General features: G+C 41.7%; 1 protein-coding gene across 1 annotated transcript in view; it reads right to left on the bottom strand.

Moving 5' to 3' along the window:
* fn1a (fibronectin 1a) overlaps positions 1 to 17,170 on the bottom strand; it is a 32,026-nt gene extending 14,856 nt beyond the window's left edge. The window contains exons 1-25 of the mRNA XM_030757780.1: positions 16,881 to 17,170; positions 16,148 to 16,273; positions 15,897 to 16,031; positions 15,478 to 15,609; positions 15,132 to 15,269; positions 14,382 to 14,540; positions 13,643 to 13,840; positions 13,318 to 13,500; positions 12,376 to 12,552; positions 9,616 to 9,771; positions 9,207 to 9,335; positions 8,741 to 8,884; positions 6,050 to 6,165; positions 5,723 to 5,891; positions 5,414 to 5,599; positions 5,147 to 5,272; positions 4,929 to 5,018; positions 4,626 to 4,820; positions 3,350 to 3,628; positions 2,356 to 2,619; positions 1,930 to 2,024; positions 1,365 to 1,533; positions 1,176 to 1,262; positions 874 to 1,065; positions 103 to 375 (exon numbers count right to left, since the gene is read on the bottom strand). Coding sequence (XP_030613640.1) covers positions 103 to 375; positions 874 to 1,065; positions 1,176 to 1,262; positions 1,365 to 1,533; positions 1,930 to 2,024; positions 2,356 to 2,619; positions 3,350 to 3,628; positions 4,626 to 4,820; positions 4,929 to 5,018; positions 5,147 to 5,272; positions 5,414 to 5,599; positions 5,723 to 5,891; positions 6,050 to 6,165; positions 8,741 to 8,884; positions 9,207 to 9,335; positions 9,616 to 9,771; positions 12,376 to 12,552; positions 13,318 to 13,500; positions 13,643 to 13,840; positions 14,382 to 14,540; positions 15,132 to 15,269; positions 15,478 to 15,609; positions 15,897 to 16,031; positions 16,148 to 16,273; positions 16,881 to 17,010 — 4,048 coding nt within the window. The 5' untranslated portion in view covers positions 17,011 to 17,170. The remainder of the gene's footprint in view (positions 1 to 102; positions 376 to 873; positions 1,066 to 1,175; positions 1,263 to 1,364; positions 1,534 to 1,929; positions 2,025 to 2,355; positions 2,620 to 3,349; positions 3,629 to 4,625; positions 4,821 to 4,928; positions 5,019 to 5,146; positions 5,273 to 5,413; positions 5,600 to 5,722; positions 5,892 to 6,049; positions 6,166 to 8,740; positions 8,885 to 9,206; positions 9,336 to 9,615; positions 9,772 to 12,375; positions 12,553 to 13,317; positions 13,501 to 13,642; positions 13,841 to 14,381; positions 14,541 to 15,131; positions 15,270 to 15,477; positions 15,610 to 15,896; positions 16,032 to 16,147; positions 16,274 to 16,880) is intronic.
* Positions 17,171 to 17,493: the final 323 nt, after the last annotated feature.

The raw sequence follows: 17,493 nt of genomic DNA, 5'->3' as shown, positions 1-17,493 counted from the left end.
CATTTTATTCATAAAAGCATGCTCCTCCAGTAAGAATATAAATGCTTTACTGATATTAGCAGTAGAGGAATTTGTTTGGCTTATTAGAAACATGACTCTTACAGGTCTGCTGAGTGAGTGTGGTGGGTTCACTCTCGCCATTCTCCGTCACAGTGATAACGCTAATGTCATAGTCAATGCCAGGTTCCAGTCCGTAGACTGTGTAATGACCAGTTGTGGGCTGCACCATGTCTTCAAAGATGGGTACACTCTCGCCAGCTGCAACCACGGTGACCCTGTAACCAGTGATGGTTGTGGTGTTGAGCGGTGTCCAGCGGAGACTGATAGTGGTGTCGCTCACATCCTCAAAGCTGAGGTCAGTCAGCTGTGGTATTTCTGGATGGATGGAAAGAGAATTTGGGGGGGGGGGATGCCAAACAAATAAAGGGGCAAATGTGTGGGGGAAAATAAAAGGATTTGGACAAAAGGAAAGAAAGGACAGACACCCAAGAAGCAGTGGTTAAGCTGGCCAATACAAACTGGACTTTCAGCAGGGTGACATACACAACATGTCACACTGATGGAAGAGCTGATGTTAAGTTTGCTTCTCTTAATATATATTACCATTTGGTGATATATTTAAAGTTAACATTAAAAGCATGAGCGTTAACTATACGTCACTTTTGTGCAGGCACTTATAGAAGAGCAGTGGTATCAGAAAACACAGTTTCCTGATACCACTGAAAGTAAGCTAAAGTGTTATTTGAAAATATGAACTTTCAACATAGTTTTTCACTTCTGCACATATACACAGACTGTCTACCTGGACCCCTAATGGTACAGGAAGATGCATGCTCCAGGGGCCCCAAAACCCATTTAAACTTTTCAACTCACCTGGTTTAATGACAGTTGATACGGGAGTGCTCTCCATATCATCTTTAACAGTGACAACACTGACATTGTATTCCACACCAGGACTGAGGTTTTCCAGGGTGCACGAGTTCTCCCCGGCCTCCACAAATTCCTCCACACTATTTCCTTGTTGCCCATTGGTGGGAGTGCATGTCACTCTGTAGCCAGTGATGTCTTGGAGGGATAAGAGAGGTATTTACTTGTTAGACTGGTTATTCATAATGTGTTTAGTGTGATTTTTTCTTTTTTTAACTGCACATGTGGGTATATATTCGAGTGTGTACCTGGTGTACTGGCTCCATTCCACTGGACTACAAGCTCACCAGTGCTTGGATTAGACTCCAGGTTAAGATCAGTAGGAGGAGACAGAGCTGGAGGAGAAGAAGGAAAAAAAATTAAAAAGAAATCAGAGGAGGAGGTATGGAAAGAAAAAAATGACAGGAAAGGGTCCAACTGTTTTGGTTTTTACTTACGTGTGACAACACGGCGTGTGATCGGAGTTCCTTGCTCGTGTCCATTAATGACCGGCTGGACGCTGTAGGTGTACTCCACTCCTGGAGTCAGACCGGAAATGTAAATACTTCCTGAGTCAGAGGTCACATCTCTTGGGGCTTCCCCACCCTGACTGGGCCGTACTGTCAACTGAAAGACAAATGTACGCATTCAGACAGACTGAGGAGAGAGAGACATAGCTGGGGGTACAGGAGGTAAAGGTCAGAGGTCAGTGTTTTCCCAAGAACACTGAGGCCAGCAGAACATTCTCATCTCTGGTGTGACACATTCTAACCAATCAGATTTATCTCTGAGGGTTCAAGTTCCCATGTTTGCAGCTAACTCTAAGAGGCGCACACTCAAACAAGAATAACCGGAATGTGTTTTTCCACAGCAAATGAGGAAGACGGATATATCCATTACATTAATTTTGAAAACGAGAAATATGGTCAGAAATATAAATGTTAAAAAAAAAAAAAAAAAAAAATCAAATAGTGCAAATGATGCAAAAATGAACTTTGTGTTATGTATTATCAGCGAACATACCTTGTATCCAATGCGAGGAACAGGAGTCCAAGTGATTATAATGGAGGTATCAGTCACATCAGCATTGAAATGAGGAGCATTACCCATTGGTGGAGCTACAAACACAGAAAGTGGAGGTGTGTTCAGATCAATTTTGGTGTTACAGCATGTAAAAACTACAATTTCTATCCATTAGTATTGCAGGAGGACACGCCTCATTAACTCTACTGTACAGTTACAAGAACTTAAGGGTGTCTGTCTGCTCTTCTTTCTGATCTCAGCTGAGTAATTCTGGCTTTTGGAAGCTGATATCGTTACCAGTGTAACAGTAAAAAACATCCAAATTTAAAGTATAATGGAAGATTGTAAACCAATGGAGCATCCCTAAGGCCTTTGCAATTTGGTCACAAAGCTTTACAGGCAGTTGTTAATGCACTGGATACTTACTAGTTGTAAACAAAGTTGTCTCTCCTGCGCTCAGTGTATTGTCTTGCTCTGCATGCAGAGTAACAGTATATTCTGTGTCAGGCTTCAGGTTGAGGAGGGTGTACTGAGTGAGGCGGGCGGGCAGGCGCAGTTGCTTGGGGTTGGAGCCTTCGAGCATGAGGAAGAGACGATAGCCGGTAATTTTGGCACGGGGTGCAAACCACAGCATCACTGCACTGTCCTCAGTCACATTGGCAAAATGGATATCTGTGGGGGCATCTGGCTCTAAAAAGACAGACAATAATCACTGTTAGATAAGCACGATTTTTTGGGAGGGAGATTGTAGTAGTAGGTTTACATGTACAGTTTTAGGTCTTGTCATGTTAGGTCATGCATGTTTCAAATTACAGGTGTTATTCATACACTACTGCTTAAAAGATAAGGCACGTTACAAGTCTGCATTCTTAAGCACTATGTAATACCAGATGCATCATCTGTCCCATATTTTCGCAGCTAGAGTCATAACAAGCCATCTTCAGAAATGAGTGGTCCTGTAACAGATGGTATGGCCCCCACAGGATTACAGCCCAAATTCACTGTAGAAGTGTGACGAGTTTTCCAAGCTGCTTGAGACAACTCACCTGCCGGACACCCTGAAAAAACTCTAGCTCAGTAAATATGTGCTATTGTAAAGGCAAGCGCTTGCTGTTTTGTTTATTCTTGTTTCTGATAAGTAAATAAGTATTCATACATTTGCTTTATTATAGTGACTAAAACCTTTGCACAGTATATTCCAAAGCTTGTCACCATTTTCTGGATTGCTTTTCAATCTTCCACACACAGTGTGGTTGTTTTGGAGCAAATGCCTCTTTAAAAAGTCCTTATGGACTACTGTACATAAATTCAAACCAAAGTTCTAGTTACGCAAAGAAGAGAGGCTATTTCTAAATTCACATCCAGTTTTGTGAATGTATACTGATTTCCCTGTAGCCTTGAGGCCATCTGTCATACTCACTAGTAGACTGCTCCCTGATAAGTGGCAAACTTTGCTCTCCATTATGAATGGCATAGACACTGAAGCGGTACAGTGTTCCTGGCTGCAGGTGCGTCACTTCAGTGTAGGAGTTTTGACTGACGGGCAGATTCATCTCTGGATGAGAAGACCCAGACTCGTCAACGGGCACCACTGTGACCCGATAACCTGAGACTTCGCTGGATGGGCCAGACCAAGTCAGAACGATTTTTTTATCAGAGACCTCAAAGAACTGCAGGTTGGTGGGGGAATCCACTTCATCTGTGGACAAGAAACAAGAAAAAAAAAAAAATCCATCAATATTTGTTCTTTAAATCTCAACTGCATCAAAAAAGTGCTAAATCATTTCTCTGCTTCAGGACATCATCTGCTTCAGCTATTTTTTTTTTCTTAGGTTAGGTCTTTGCAGACCCCCGTATTGCACAATGAATCTTAATGATTGCTGCATTTCCAAACAAATCTTTCAAAACTGTTCACTGCTTGTTTAGAGAAATTCAGTCAAATGAAGCCAATGTGTTTGCCAGAGTTCAACATGTGTAAATAACATAAATTTTTCCTATTATATGACAATGTCTGAGGCGAGCACTTCCAACCCTGCACCCAGCCCCGTAGGGGAGTGCAGCTCCAACGTTAGCCTAAAAATGTCAGAGCCACAGTGTAGTGAGTTTTACTTTACTGCCTGAAATGATACAGCATCAACTAATTTACGCATCTTAACTCCATCATACAAACTGTACACATACTTTTCCAACATCTGCGCAACTGGGCCACCAGCATGTTTGACCCTGGCAGACTGAGAGGTTTTACATAACTCCATCAAGCAGAATCAGAGCCCAACAGCTGTGAACTCACTGACTTCACTTTCCACTGACGATTGGAAACAGACACAAATCACTAAATAAGCCACAAGATTACTTGTAGGTTGGTTATAAAGGGTGCCCTTATGGCAAGTGTAATAATTCAAAATTGTCTGAACATACAACAGAGGTAGACACAGAAGATCAAATTATGATATGCAAAGATTAAAGGTGCTAACAGGAATGAGGCCAGGAATTCCCAAAGTGGATTATTCCTTAAATCTTTTAGAGAGCCAGATCAACATTGCAAGTAAACTGTGGTTTGACCTAGTGGTGCATATTACACACACACACACACATACAAAAATACAGGATTGTCTCGCTCTGTCTCACTCTCAATACAAATAAATGACCTCACTGAGTTGAACCTTGCCTTAGACAATAGCATTATGTACATTTACCTGGCAGTGGATCACCAGAGGTTCTGACTTGTACAAAGATGGGTTCACTCTCCAGGGTGTCCTCTACAGAATAGATGCTGATGTTGTACAAGTTCCCAGGTCGAAGGTCACTCAGAGTCACAGATGTTACTGTATCAGGGAGAGTCAACTCTGTGCTTTCACCTTCTTCTGATGGAGTGTAGACCACACGATAACCTGCACGGAGGAAGAGAAGACATGGGTAATTGTGTGTAGGCAGATGAGTACTCAGTTCAGTAGTCAGGCTAGATTTTGGCAGCAACTGAACAGGATTGAATAGCTCACCAGTGATGGGAGCCAGTGGTTTTTCCCAGCTGATCACAATGGACGTTTCTCCCACCTCCTCCACTTCATGCTCCTTGGGAGCATCAGGTACTATGAAACAAATGAGGTGCAAGAAACAAGTTATAACCACTGCGGTGTAATTTTGGTAAATGACTAAGACTAAGATGATGACGACAGGAAATAACACCAGAAAATGAGTGAATTGTGTATCTATGCACCAGTTGTTTGTGAAGTAGTAAGAACGAGGTCCTCTCCTCCCTCTGTAACCGCATACACGTTAACAGTGTACTTCCTCCCAGGCAGAAGCTCATTAATGTTTACAGAGGTAGCTGTACGGGGCAGGTCTGACAGGGAAAAAGAAAAAATATCTTGCATCAACAAATCTGGGATAAATGAGGGAGACTACATATCATTTTGAAATTGTGCCAAATTTCAAAGCATAGTATTCTTCATTATAAAATGTAAATGTGCATATCGGCACATACCTAGAACAATAGGTTGTCCAGTGCCTTGTCCCTGCTCAATGAGCTCATACTCCACTCTGAAACCTGAAACGGTATCGGAGGCAGAAACCCAGGAGATGACAAAGCTGCTGGAGGTAATTTCGGTCACAGACTCGGAGATGTCAACCATAGGTGGAGGAGAGGTGGTCACGCCTTGTGTTGTAGCCACTACAGGACAAATGGAGAAAGCCAGAGAATGGGGAAAAATGTGAGAGCCGGCCTGGTAGCAATGGCCAAGGACATCCAAAGAAAAAACAGTGTTGTTGACTCAGCCAGACTTCCTTAACTTACAGGATCCGTAAGTAGTGGTGAAGTCAAAACTTGTGACCTCTTTGCGTCCATAACGCAGCACACTGATCAGCTGACCCTCGTAGGTGATGCCGGGTTTCAGACCAGAGATGGTGTATGAGTTAAGATGGCCAGGAATTGTCACCTCCCTCCACGGGCTATGAGAGTTTTTCTGTAAAATGAGATGTAAGACGATTAGAAGAGATAGAAGAGTTTACAGCATGAAATCAGGGGTAGAATATTTTCAAAACTTAAGACATTAACTTTAGACCAATTGGGCAAGAAAAGGAAACACCCCCACCCAAAAAAAAAAAAGTCAACAAAACTCACCACTCTCCATTTAAGGATATACTGGGTGATGTGTGCAGACTGCTGGACATTCCACTGAATAGGGTGGGAGTTTGACTGGTTTGCAGATTCTGCTATGATCACCTGGACAGGAGCACCTGAGATAGATAGTAATCAGAAAAACACACAATCACAAATAATGGAAATACATTTGCTGTTTGTTCTACAATGTGAGATTTTCTTGCAAAACCAATAGATTTACATAACCCAGCTTAACAGTGAGTTAAATGAATGAGCGGGTGCAGGAGTATTTTCCTGAACAGAACAGAGAAAAGGTGGTTAAAAACTAGCAGGTCTGTGTGAGATTCCAGCGCAGATTTCAGCTGCTGGAGACGAGAAAACAGTTTTTCTGCTTTCTCGAAGCCTTTTCTACTCCGCAACATGTTTTCAGATTTTACCTCTTGTCTCAGAAACAACTTCAAAGTGTAAATATAGAAGACAAAATACACTTTGAAAACTGACCCTTGTATAAAGCTATTAATTCTCTGGGAGTTTTATTTGACACATGATTCCCCCATTATGTACAATAGGCTGTGCTGTATAGGCACTTTTCCATCCTAAAAACATGGGTTTTATTGCTTAATTAACCATCAAGTTTTACTAAATTCACCCAAACAGTTTCCACCTGTCCCATTGCATTAGTGCTGGTCCATGAGTGGGAAAAAAAACCACACAGTGCTGAGATTTGTTGGTCATTACACTATATGACAGAAAACAAAAAAAAGGTTCTGCATTACAAAAGGTCGCAGCCCAGGCTGAAGTGTAGGAATTCACCAAACAAAGCAAAATTATACAAAAGAAAAGATGTCATATAAGCAGAGGCAGAACTGTACTGTCTGTAATGGTTTCAAAAATCCAAAGGGGATATATCAAGTCATATTGAATGTAAACACAAGTCATGTGGTGAACAGACTCCTGGCATAAGCTGCACTGATAGAAACTGGTAGCTTCTATAAAGAACTGAGGTTTTCTAACCACTTTTTCCAAATAGCAGACCTGTAATCACAGTTTCTGAGCAAGTGGCGTGGTTAACCATAAGTTTCTAGCAGATACACAAACCTCAAAAACAATCTGGGACCCATTACTGCCTATTACAGACCCACAGGCCACTGGCGAGGGTAAGGGTTATGTAGAATCAGATGTGGGAGGTGCACGGACGGATGCACAGTCAGACTGGATATACAACAAGTCTCGCACACGCATTCTCCCCAGTTTTACTTGCGTCGCTTTAATGTATAAGTAAGTGCGTGTACACATCCTCCTTTACTTTTCACACTTAGACACAACATTGATTCTTGATAGAGACAGACGCGCCACAAGGTGGTGATAAGGACGGCAGCAAAAGGAAGTCATTTTGGGAGTCATCCTAACAATAAGAAATGCATCAAAAGATTAAATTACACTCCAGGCAAGAAGAGATAAACATATATGGCAGACAAGAAAACAACTTTTTTTTTTTTTTTTTTTTTTTTTAAAGATCTTATCGATGCTTGTGCCAAATCAGAGGTTTAAAAAGGACTTTAAGAGAAATGTGTTGCTTAAGTTTTCCATTTTTACCTTTTATGGTTTTTCACAACTGAGTTCAAGTCTGGATCTGGTTGCTGCTGCCCTTAAATCTTAGCATGCTGCATTTTGCATGCCCAAGAGCACGTGCGCACGTGCACGCGCGTACACAGCAAGTTCACAGCTGGTTGTCATTATGGCCACTTACGGTAGAATAGTGCCCTACATTTTGTATCTCCTGTCAACCTGCTTCACATGCAGAACAAACAAGTAACAGTTCATTTAAACCTGAAACAGTCTCACTTGGAACTGACCTGATGCATTTATTCATGCTGCAGGAGATGGAAGTCTTTTTGCTCCTTCAAACACTAAAGCCGGACCACCACAAAAACAACTTTAATTCAACAAAAATCTGTAAGAATGATTTTGCTGCCGTGTACTGAGATTATGAATGAGGTAACTTACCCATGGATATGTAACATTGTGAAATGAAGTAAAGTGTTGTTCTGAATAATACTGGCTTAAACTTTAAGAAATGAGATTTGAATTAAAATGATGCTAAAAACCTCAAAGTGATCATCTCTTGTTCAGTGAGATTGGTATGTAGTAGGTGTGTCTGGGTTTTATCCACACTCTCTGCACTGTGGTGTTTAGTACAGCTGTGGCAACAACACAGGGGATGTACCACATGCTGGCAAGAACAAAGACTCAAACTGGGGGGTGCACTTGTAAAAGAGGAAATCACACCCCCCTCCCATCTCTGTCTACCTCACTTCAAAGTCAAAGGTCTCATTTCCGAAGAGACTTAAACAAACATTTTTCAAGAGTTGGAGCACAATTTGATGCACAAAGTGAGACTGCAAAAGGTGACCAGGTGAGGAAAAAAAGAGCAGGCTCAGGACTGTGAAAGGCGAGTGTGATAGTCTTCATATAGTTGAAGATCAGGGTTTTTCATAAATGAAAATAGACCTTTGGCCTATACAGTACATTTTCCTGTTATTTTTATATTATATATTATATTATAAATCCCACTTTAAAATATTTTTTTTATTATAGTCCTGGAGATTTTCCTTTGGTGGATGGGAAAAGCCACTTTCCTGTTTTTATATGCAGGAAACCTCCCGCTGATATATCCAGCCAGTACACACAAGAGTAAATTTAAAATCTTACCAAGGTGTGTCGACTGGGGCTCGCAGCTCATTTCTCCAACACCATTGCCATAGCAGTAGCACTTGTACATGATTCCATGGATGACTTTATCCCAAGACTCTCCAATCTGATAGAAGGCTCTTGTCTCTGGCTCCTGGCACTGATCTGAGGGCACATATGGGATTTAGCACAGGAACAAATGCTGCTCCCCTGAAATATCACTATTTACATGTCAGAGCCCACAGATTTTATTATATCATATTTTTAACTAGTAATAAAAATTAAGAATTATCAGGTCCAATTAGAAATTGCACATCTTAAGATTAGTAAAATCGATACAGAACCCCTGTTTCTCTTGCACATCCTCTTAACCCTCTACACAGTAAAGCTCAGTCATAAATTGACAAAGACTAGGACCATTGGAAAAGTGTAAAAGATTAATGTTTTGCAGCCTGAAAGATGTAAACCTGTGCAATGACAAACCCACCAATGGCATCACACTTCCAGCGGCCACGACCCTGGCCAAAGCAGGTGCAGTTCATCATGTATCCCTCCTCGTGCCGTTTGGTGAAGGTCTGGTTAACCTCATAGGTGAAGCCATCCACATTACACTGATCTGAAAGACGCATGCACACAGACATAACATGCAATGACACTTTGAAGTAAAAGCAGCACTGAGCACTGTGTGTGTGCTGTGCAGAATGCAGGTAAGGGCCCATAGAGTGCAGATGTGCAGGGCCACTTCTGACCTTTGACAGGTGAGGGATTTTTAATCAAGCATGGCCTTTCACCTTTTCACTCAGGGAGATCTAATACTAGTCTCCAATCACTACACTAAACACATAATCCTTTGCTTGCTGTCATTTTGTCTCTCAGTTACACACATAGACACATACCATTAAGCTGGGAATAAGCAATGCAGCTCCATTCTCCTCTGCCATTGCCAACACAGGTACACCGCATCATATGGCCTAGAACATCATGCCGTTTGTCCCACTGATCACCTACATGGTACATCACCCCTTCACTCGATGTACACACCTCGTCGTGAGCTGGGACACACAAAGGCAAATGAATGTTAAACCTCCTGCTGTTAATGCTGAGGAAATACTCTGTACATTTCTTTTTCAGAAAGGTTCTGATAAAGAGGAGTAAAACTATTCATCATTTTAAAACACAAACCAAAACACCCCACACAGAATAATCAGACACATGTGTCCACACACAACCACATCACATACATTTACTTAGTAACACAAACAGCATACCTGTATTGGGATAAAAACAAACACATAAAAAATGAATGATGCCCTTTGGACATCACAGACTCAACCCTACTATTATTGCACAGGGTAGAAGAGGATACAAAAATGACAGAACACCTGTCTGTCTCCATAGGAAAGACCATTTGATTAAAAGTCAGAAACAGCTGTCATGTGCGCTCATATGTATGAATGACTGTGTGTGTCCACCATATGTTCTCAGTTAATTAAAAGAATGAGTAACTTGTTTGCAAAACTGGGTGACGCAAGTAGAGACCTGCTTTTATGTGAATGTGTGTGTGTGCAATGAAAAGAAAGTGTGTAGCCATTTTTACTTTAGTGTGGCTTTTAACCTCTATTAAGGAGTGATGAAGTAAATCCACTCTAGATCTTACAAGGAAGTCTGAGAAAACAAAGAGACCACTCGCTGTCAGGTAAAATGCCTGACTTTGGCTTGGTGGCTGCACGTCAAGGCTGTAGCTAGGGCAGAAATACAGGAATGTTTAGAATATAGTTAAAGGTGGGCAAATAGCTGGTAGTGGATGAAGCCCAGGTTTTACAGGCAGCTGTGGTTCAGAAGATCGGTGGTTAAATTCTTGGATCCTCCAGGCTAAGTGTCCTTGGGCAAGATACCATACTTAACTCCACTTTGCCCTTGATATATCCATCAGTGCGAGCGTCTTCTTTTTTTAAATAACTGCATTTTTGTTGAGTCTTGTAGCATGCTGTATATCACTAAAACTAACACTTTTGGGTATGCTTTTGTTAAAAATGTGCAAAAACTTTCATTCAAATTAAGTTCAAATCAAATAAAGCCTGAGTGTTAAGAAGAAGAGGCTACTTTTTGTTGCTCATTTATTCACAAGGGATCACCACAGTGAACAGCTCCACATGCTTGGTTTGGCAGACTTTTTTCTCTTCTTTCTTTCTTTCTTTTTTTTTTTTAAACACCGGATGCCCTTCCTGACACAACCCCAAAGGGATTTGTGCCTCCTCCAGGGACTGAACGTGGGATCTTTCAGTGAAAGCGTAAACCACTACACTATGGAGCCACTAGTCAATGAAAAACAACACAACTCAACTATTTTAGGTCTAAAATATACACTGTATTATTTAGGTTTATTTTTTCCAAATTATTTCTGTTTCATGGCAAATTGCTCTTCCCCTGTACGTTCTTGTTTTTGAGTTCAGTGGTCTTGCTGCTTGAAGTTACGAATTATAGTATTGGATGCCATATCTGAATGCACGCTGGATGTGTGTCACAATCTGAAATCATGTGAAGTGTTAATCTGTTTCAGTTGCAAACCCATTAATAGCTGTCTAAATGTCTTTGGTGTCAACTCAGCCTCAGTCTGCAATCCATCAACATTTTTAAAATTAATAAAACTGATGTGTTGTCGGGTAATTTAAACACTATTTTGATGACTTCAAATTGGCTACTTAAAAAGCTACTGGCCATCAGAGTTGTGGGAACTAAATTAAATTCCTCCATGCCAAACAGATTTATCACCAGCTGAGAAACTTGAGATACAGATTAGATTTAACCAAACATGGGGGCTGAGTTTGAGAAAGGGATTACTTTGTTTTGTTTAGTTGCTTGATTGTGGCTCGAACCAACTAATTGGTGAAATTTACATAATGGAGGTTAAATTCCGACTGTGGGTCACTGCTGGATGCTGTCCCAAGGGCATATGGCAGACAGTGCAAAACCCTTTGAAGGAGACTTCCACAGGTGGAGGCGAGGGGGCTCCAGACCTGATTAAACAGCACCATTAACACCTCAACAACCGTGTTTGTTTTGATAATCCCTGTTAAGTCATTACTGTCAATATAAAAGAGCCCCTGCTCCTTTGACTGTTGGACTGAGGTTACTACAGAGGAACCCTCTCAGTGTATTCACTGCAATGCCAAAAGGTGGCTTTTACACCTCTATAGCTTAAATAAAGCATCCAGATCTTCATAGTTTCAGTTCTTTATTTGACAGCATGATGGCATCACTATTACCATTTTCACTACTGCTTCAGACACTAGTATGTTTTTAATGACCACTCCCACAGTTTCATTGGCTTCAGTCTCCTTTGTTACCCGTGGAGACTAATTGGCACCAAGATGTAAACAAAAGGTGTAAGAACTGTAAACGAGATTTTGCCTGTGATATCAACCCTGGCTGCTTTTCAACATCACTCTGATAATTGCTTTTATGCTAATTACATCAGCTTAGGCATCAAATGTAAGGCAAGGACTCAGACTGGGGCAGAGGTACATTTTAGACCGAGAGGGACTTTGCAGTTAGCATCGCTAATTATATTAGCTGCCAAAAACTGCTTTAATTGCAGCATAAATTCACTACACCAAGATTTTTTTTAACCATCTCTCTCCATTAAACACACTTACCAGCCATGGGACAGAACCCAAAACGCCGTTCTGCATCATAGTTTGTTGTGGTGCCACACCACTTCATGCCATCTCTTCGTCCATCTGCAGTACAATCAGTATAGTTTCGGCCATTGTAGAGGAAGGGGAACTGGCAGAGCGCGCCATTAGAATTACCGCCACGTGTTGCCACTATTGCTATAGAAGGAAAAAAAGAAATCATAAATCAGATTTCAATATTCTTATAGAGACCTCTCATTGATTTACTGTCTCTTGAGTTTGCGTGTTGCCTTGGACAAAAGCTTATGACATCTGGGTCAATGTAAAAGTTAAAACCTTCCGTCACATTGTTTAAGCTCTTGCTACTTTCACAGAAGACACATCAAAGATAACACCAGGTCTTAGTGCTAAAATGAAACCCGAGTGCTGGGAGAGTCAACTCACAGCTGGCCAGCTGCCTGTCATTTACTTGCAACTACCATTACACCCACGCAAGATTAGCTGTCTCCTTTTCACTACACCCTAGCTGATATTACACATCAGAAAAATGATATGAGGTCTTAAAATTAGAGCGTTTTTCTAGAGAGAAATTCCCCACCTAGGATGATGGAAATAGCCTCACTTTTAAGAACAATTCATCTGTTTACATGACATTCTCCTGCCATGTAAACATGTCTGAGTGTCATTTCACGCCCTTTTGTTCTCATTGCGGAGGGATTACCAGCACTGACAAGGAGAACCCACCTGGCAGCAGCGGCCTAGGCAATAAAACACGTGTCCATGCATTACGATCTCCTATCGTGATTTCTCCAGATTTTTATTTTCCGAGCACAGTGGCCACCTTCTTCTGAAATCAGGAACCACAACTAAACAGTTGAAAAGGTAAAGCCCCATCTCTTTTTCTCCAAATATTAAAGTAATTTCACAGTCCCAGTGTTTAGTGATATCAACATATCAGCTCACCGTTCTTCTCTGTACAGAAAGAATATTTCTGCTCGGTCTCAAAGTCAGAAGAGGTGGAGCACCACAGCTGTCCGTCAGCACGTCCATCAGAGGTACAAGAGTGGTAGATCTTCCCCTTATAAACAAAAGGGAACACACAGGGTAGGCCACCGGAGTTACCACCATACACTGGAGAAGGTCCATCTGAATGAGAATGGGAGAAACACATAAACACCACTTAGTCAGCCTAATCATACATAACTCTACAGGTGAATTTCATAATTACAGCCATGCAAGTAATTTCTCTTCTCAGAGACTGTAAATTTGCAAAGAAACAATTTCTTACCCCATTGGTCACAGCTGACACCAGTGCCAAGGCAGGTACAGATCATCTGCTTAGTTCCCTGGTTCTTAATCCAGCGCTGGCCAACAGAGTACATCAGGCCTGTCTCAGTCTGACAGGTTCCATCCTGGGCATGATCAGGCACAGTGTCAGGCTGGTAGACCACAGGCTGGATGTTCGTGATCACACGGGAGCCAGAGCCTAAAATGCAACACGTGTTACACAAGTCAGATATGTTTCATAGTATGGCACAATGGGAGCACTAAATTAGTTGTAAACAGCACAAGTTAGATTAAAAAAAAAAAAAAAAGCATGAATAAACAAATTAAATGATGTGATTAGCTCTCAAGACTTACTTCATGTGCATACTGAAAGTAAATTAGCAGGAGCCAACTTAAATACATGAGTATATTACAATAAAAAGGTGTAGTCCATAAGGAGTTTTTTTAAGTCAGCATGAACATGTTTCCGTCTCACACCCTGTCATCACTTTTCCCAATAACTTTCATCCATTTATGTCTCCATCTACATTTCCATTTTCCCCTCATCCCATTCTTTCTCTCCGTCTCATGAGGTCATGATCACGAGCTACAAGCTCCGTCTTTCTCACTTCATCACTTGGACAGTTGGCACTTCTTATCTCTCTCGCCTCACAACATGTGTCTCTGGTACACATTCCTCTCTTCACACAGAATGCAAGCGGAGTCGGGAGAAAAGACAGGGGGATATTATCAGTTCTCACCCATGCCAGTGGTGTGAAGTGAGGCATGTCGTTCACATTTCCACTCCCCTCTGCCGTTCCCTGTGCACAGACACTTCAGCAGGTTACCTCGGGCATCAGTCTTGGTCCAGGTATCTCCAATACGATAGGAGGACAGAGTGTCCTGGTCATTGCAGCGATCTAGGAGAGAGGGGAATGAGAAGTAGAAAGTTAAATAAATGGAAACTTTTGGGTACAAAGTGGGGACTGAATCACTGGCTAACAGCTGTTGCAATGTTTGTGCCTTGAAGCTTTGTGTATAATTCAAACACATGGATGATTTTATTGATGAACTCTACAAAGACGAGTCCAAGGCCACCCTGAGGACTTGTATAAAACAACAAACTAATTGGGGATAGCATTCATTATTAGCTGATGCATCAGCCAACATAATTAAGAACTTGGGTAATGGTTTAAATTGTCAACACAGCTGGTAAACATTTTCTTCCCAGCCTGTTAAAATCCTCAAAGAAATAACAAGCTACACTTTGCCATCAGTCCTTCTTATAAGACTGCATACTACATGGATGGCACTCACTGGGGATTTAGCTGATGGGTAGACAAATGCTATTCAAAACAGCAGCAACCAAACATATCCATGGAGGATCCACTTAACGTGAAATCTTGATTACAAATGAGTAAAAGAGGGTGGCAGGAAATAAGCTGGATCTTTCTAACTTAAAATGAAAGAAAAACAGAAATACCAAAAACAAAAGCTCATAGTTTTCTTACTTCTGGAGGTACACGTGATGCGTCCATTTCCCTCTCCGATACAAGTGCAGTCCACGACCATCCATCCCTGATAGGGCTTCTCCCACGTCTCCCCAACAAGATAGGATGTTCCAGCAGTGTTGTCATAACAACGCTCAGCTGCAGGGTACAGACTCATGAACTACTTAACCGCTTAAAATATCATTTAGTAATTAGTCTTTATTAATGCTGTTAACACTACTTCCTAAAAATCATGATCTGCACTCTCTATAAAACACACAAATGACTGAGACATGAAAATCCATCATTTCTTTCCCACGGGGTAAATACACTCGACTGTTAGTCAGTGGCTGTGTGAATGACTCACCGATAGGTTTGCAGGCCCACTCTCCTTTGCCGTTACCTAGACAGACACACTCCAACATGTAACCTCCTGTGTCATGGGGTCTTCTCCAGGTGTCACCTATCTTATACGAAGCCCCACCCTCATGGCAACGATCTAGGTGCAGAGGAGGTGAACAGATGATTTTAGAGATCATTTCAAGTGCATGTGCATAAGCAAACAAGGGAAATTAATAAATAAAATCAGACGCCTCTTCCATTATCTAACCACTAACTCCAAATAGCTGCATGGCACCAGGTTCTAATCAGCTGCGGGAGAATTTAGAGATTAACCAGTTTTCTGTTCAGCAGTCTGAGACGTGTGGTCTGAGGTTAGAGCAATTACTGGTGAGAGGCAGCTCGATGGAGAACAGTCAAAGTATCACTAAAAAGATACACACTTACTGGCAATGGTGCAGCTGATTTTGCCCCTCCCGGATCCAATACAGGTACAGTCCCAGATCATGCCCTCTTTGGGTCTTTCGTAAGTTTCTCCCACAGTGTAGAACTGCTCAGTGACTTTATCATAGCACCTTTCCACTTTCAGAGCAACAAGACAACAGAAAATATGTGTGAGGTGCATGTTTTTTTTTTTTGTTTTTTTTTAAGAATAAGATGCAATTTGTGCAGACACAGGTAACAGTATATAAACTAACCTTCAGGTTTGCTTTTACACTTGACTCCTGCAACTCCATGGCAGGTACAGACCAGAGTGTTACCCAAAAACTGCCGCTCCCACTGGTCATTAATTCCATAGAATTGGCCATTCTCCAAACAACCCTCTGAACAGAGAAAATGGAAAACAGAGTGATACAGATTAAGAGTGATTGGTAAAGATTAAAGCAAGGTTTTTTTTTTAAATTGGAAAGACAAATGCAGCCACTGGAAAATGGTCCAGCCCTAACCACAGCTAAAAACAGACAAAGGATTTTTCTCCCACATAACGATAAGCAAACCCTAAATTGGAATCAACACTCTGCTGGAGGACAAGCCTTCTCCCAAGGCTGTGAAAGTGGCTCTGGATGTGTTAACTTGACTTCAAAGGACCCTAATGCTGAGTGATAAATGATTTGAACAGAGCAGAGAATTATAACTTTCCATTTTTACTCTCTCCCCCCACCAAGCTTGTTCTTTGTTCACATCTGGTGATTTCACATGCCATGAACTTTTTTTTTTTTAACCTTCAAACGGATGACAGAATCCACAAAGCACCACCTAAAAGTGTGGATGCTAAAATAGAATGACCCCCCCCCAAAAAAAAAAAAAAAATATGCGTCCACTTTGCTTTTAATCTTAGCAACCAAAACTGCTCACTTAAGTTTTCATTTCATTGATCCAGGACTGGAAGTTCATATGCTGTTACAGTCAATCACTCACAAATCAGCTTACCTTGAGAGACGGAGGTGGCGCGATGCTGCAGCGCCTGACGCCGATTCCTGTGCGTCCCTTTGGGCATACAGTTCACTGCGGTCCCGATACACAGGGCAACCAGCACCCTGGCGATGGTGCTGCCCGTCATATTGATCGAAAAGTGACTCGATTAATAAAGAATAAAATTGCAGGTGTCCCTGGTGTAAACTTTTATTTCATATATACGGAGAGAACTCGACTCCAATTAAACTCTATATTTTGTGCCGCGGTCCAGCCTCCTCCCTCTGTACTCCTCCTCTCCAGTCTGCGGCCCCAGTGTGCAGGTTACCACTCTGTGCTGGGAGTGATTTATCTGGGCATGGCTTACTTTCAGGCGCAGGAGGGGAGGTGCAACAGTGAGACTGGCTACCCACGCAGCAATGAGGCAGACGATCTTTTGCGAAACAAAGATCATTCAAGTCTATTGGGTTTTTTTTTTTTTTGGTTGCTTTTGGTTTGTTTGTTTGTTGTACGGAGAAGTGTTCCAAAAAATACCTGCAACATTCAGATTAACAAACCTTTAACCGGTTAAACTGTGTGTGTGTGTGTGGGTGTGGGGGGGGGGGGGGGGGGGGGGGGACTTGCTGGACCC

This window comes from Archocentrus centrarchus, chromosome 21 (genome assembly GCF_007364275.1).
Source record: "Archocentrus centrarchus isolate MPI-CPG fArcCen1 chromosome 21, fArcCen1, whole genome shotgun sequence".
Classification (NCBI taxonomy): Eukaryota; Metazoa; Chordata; class Actinopteri; order Cichliformes; family Cichlidae; genus Archocentrus; species Archocentrus centrarchus.
Note: the sequence above shows the minus strand (reverse complement) of the source record. Positions and strands in the feature narration are given on the sequence as shown.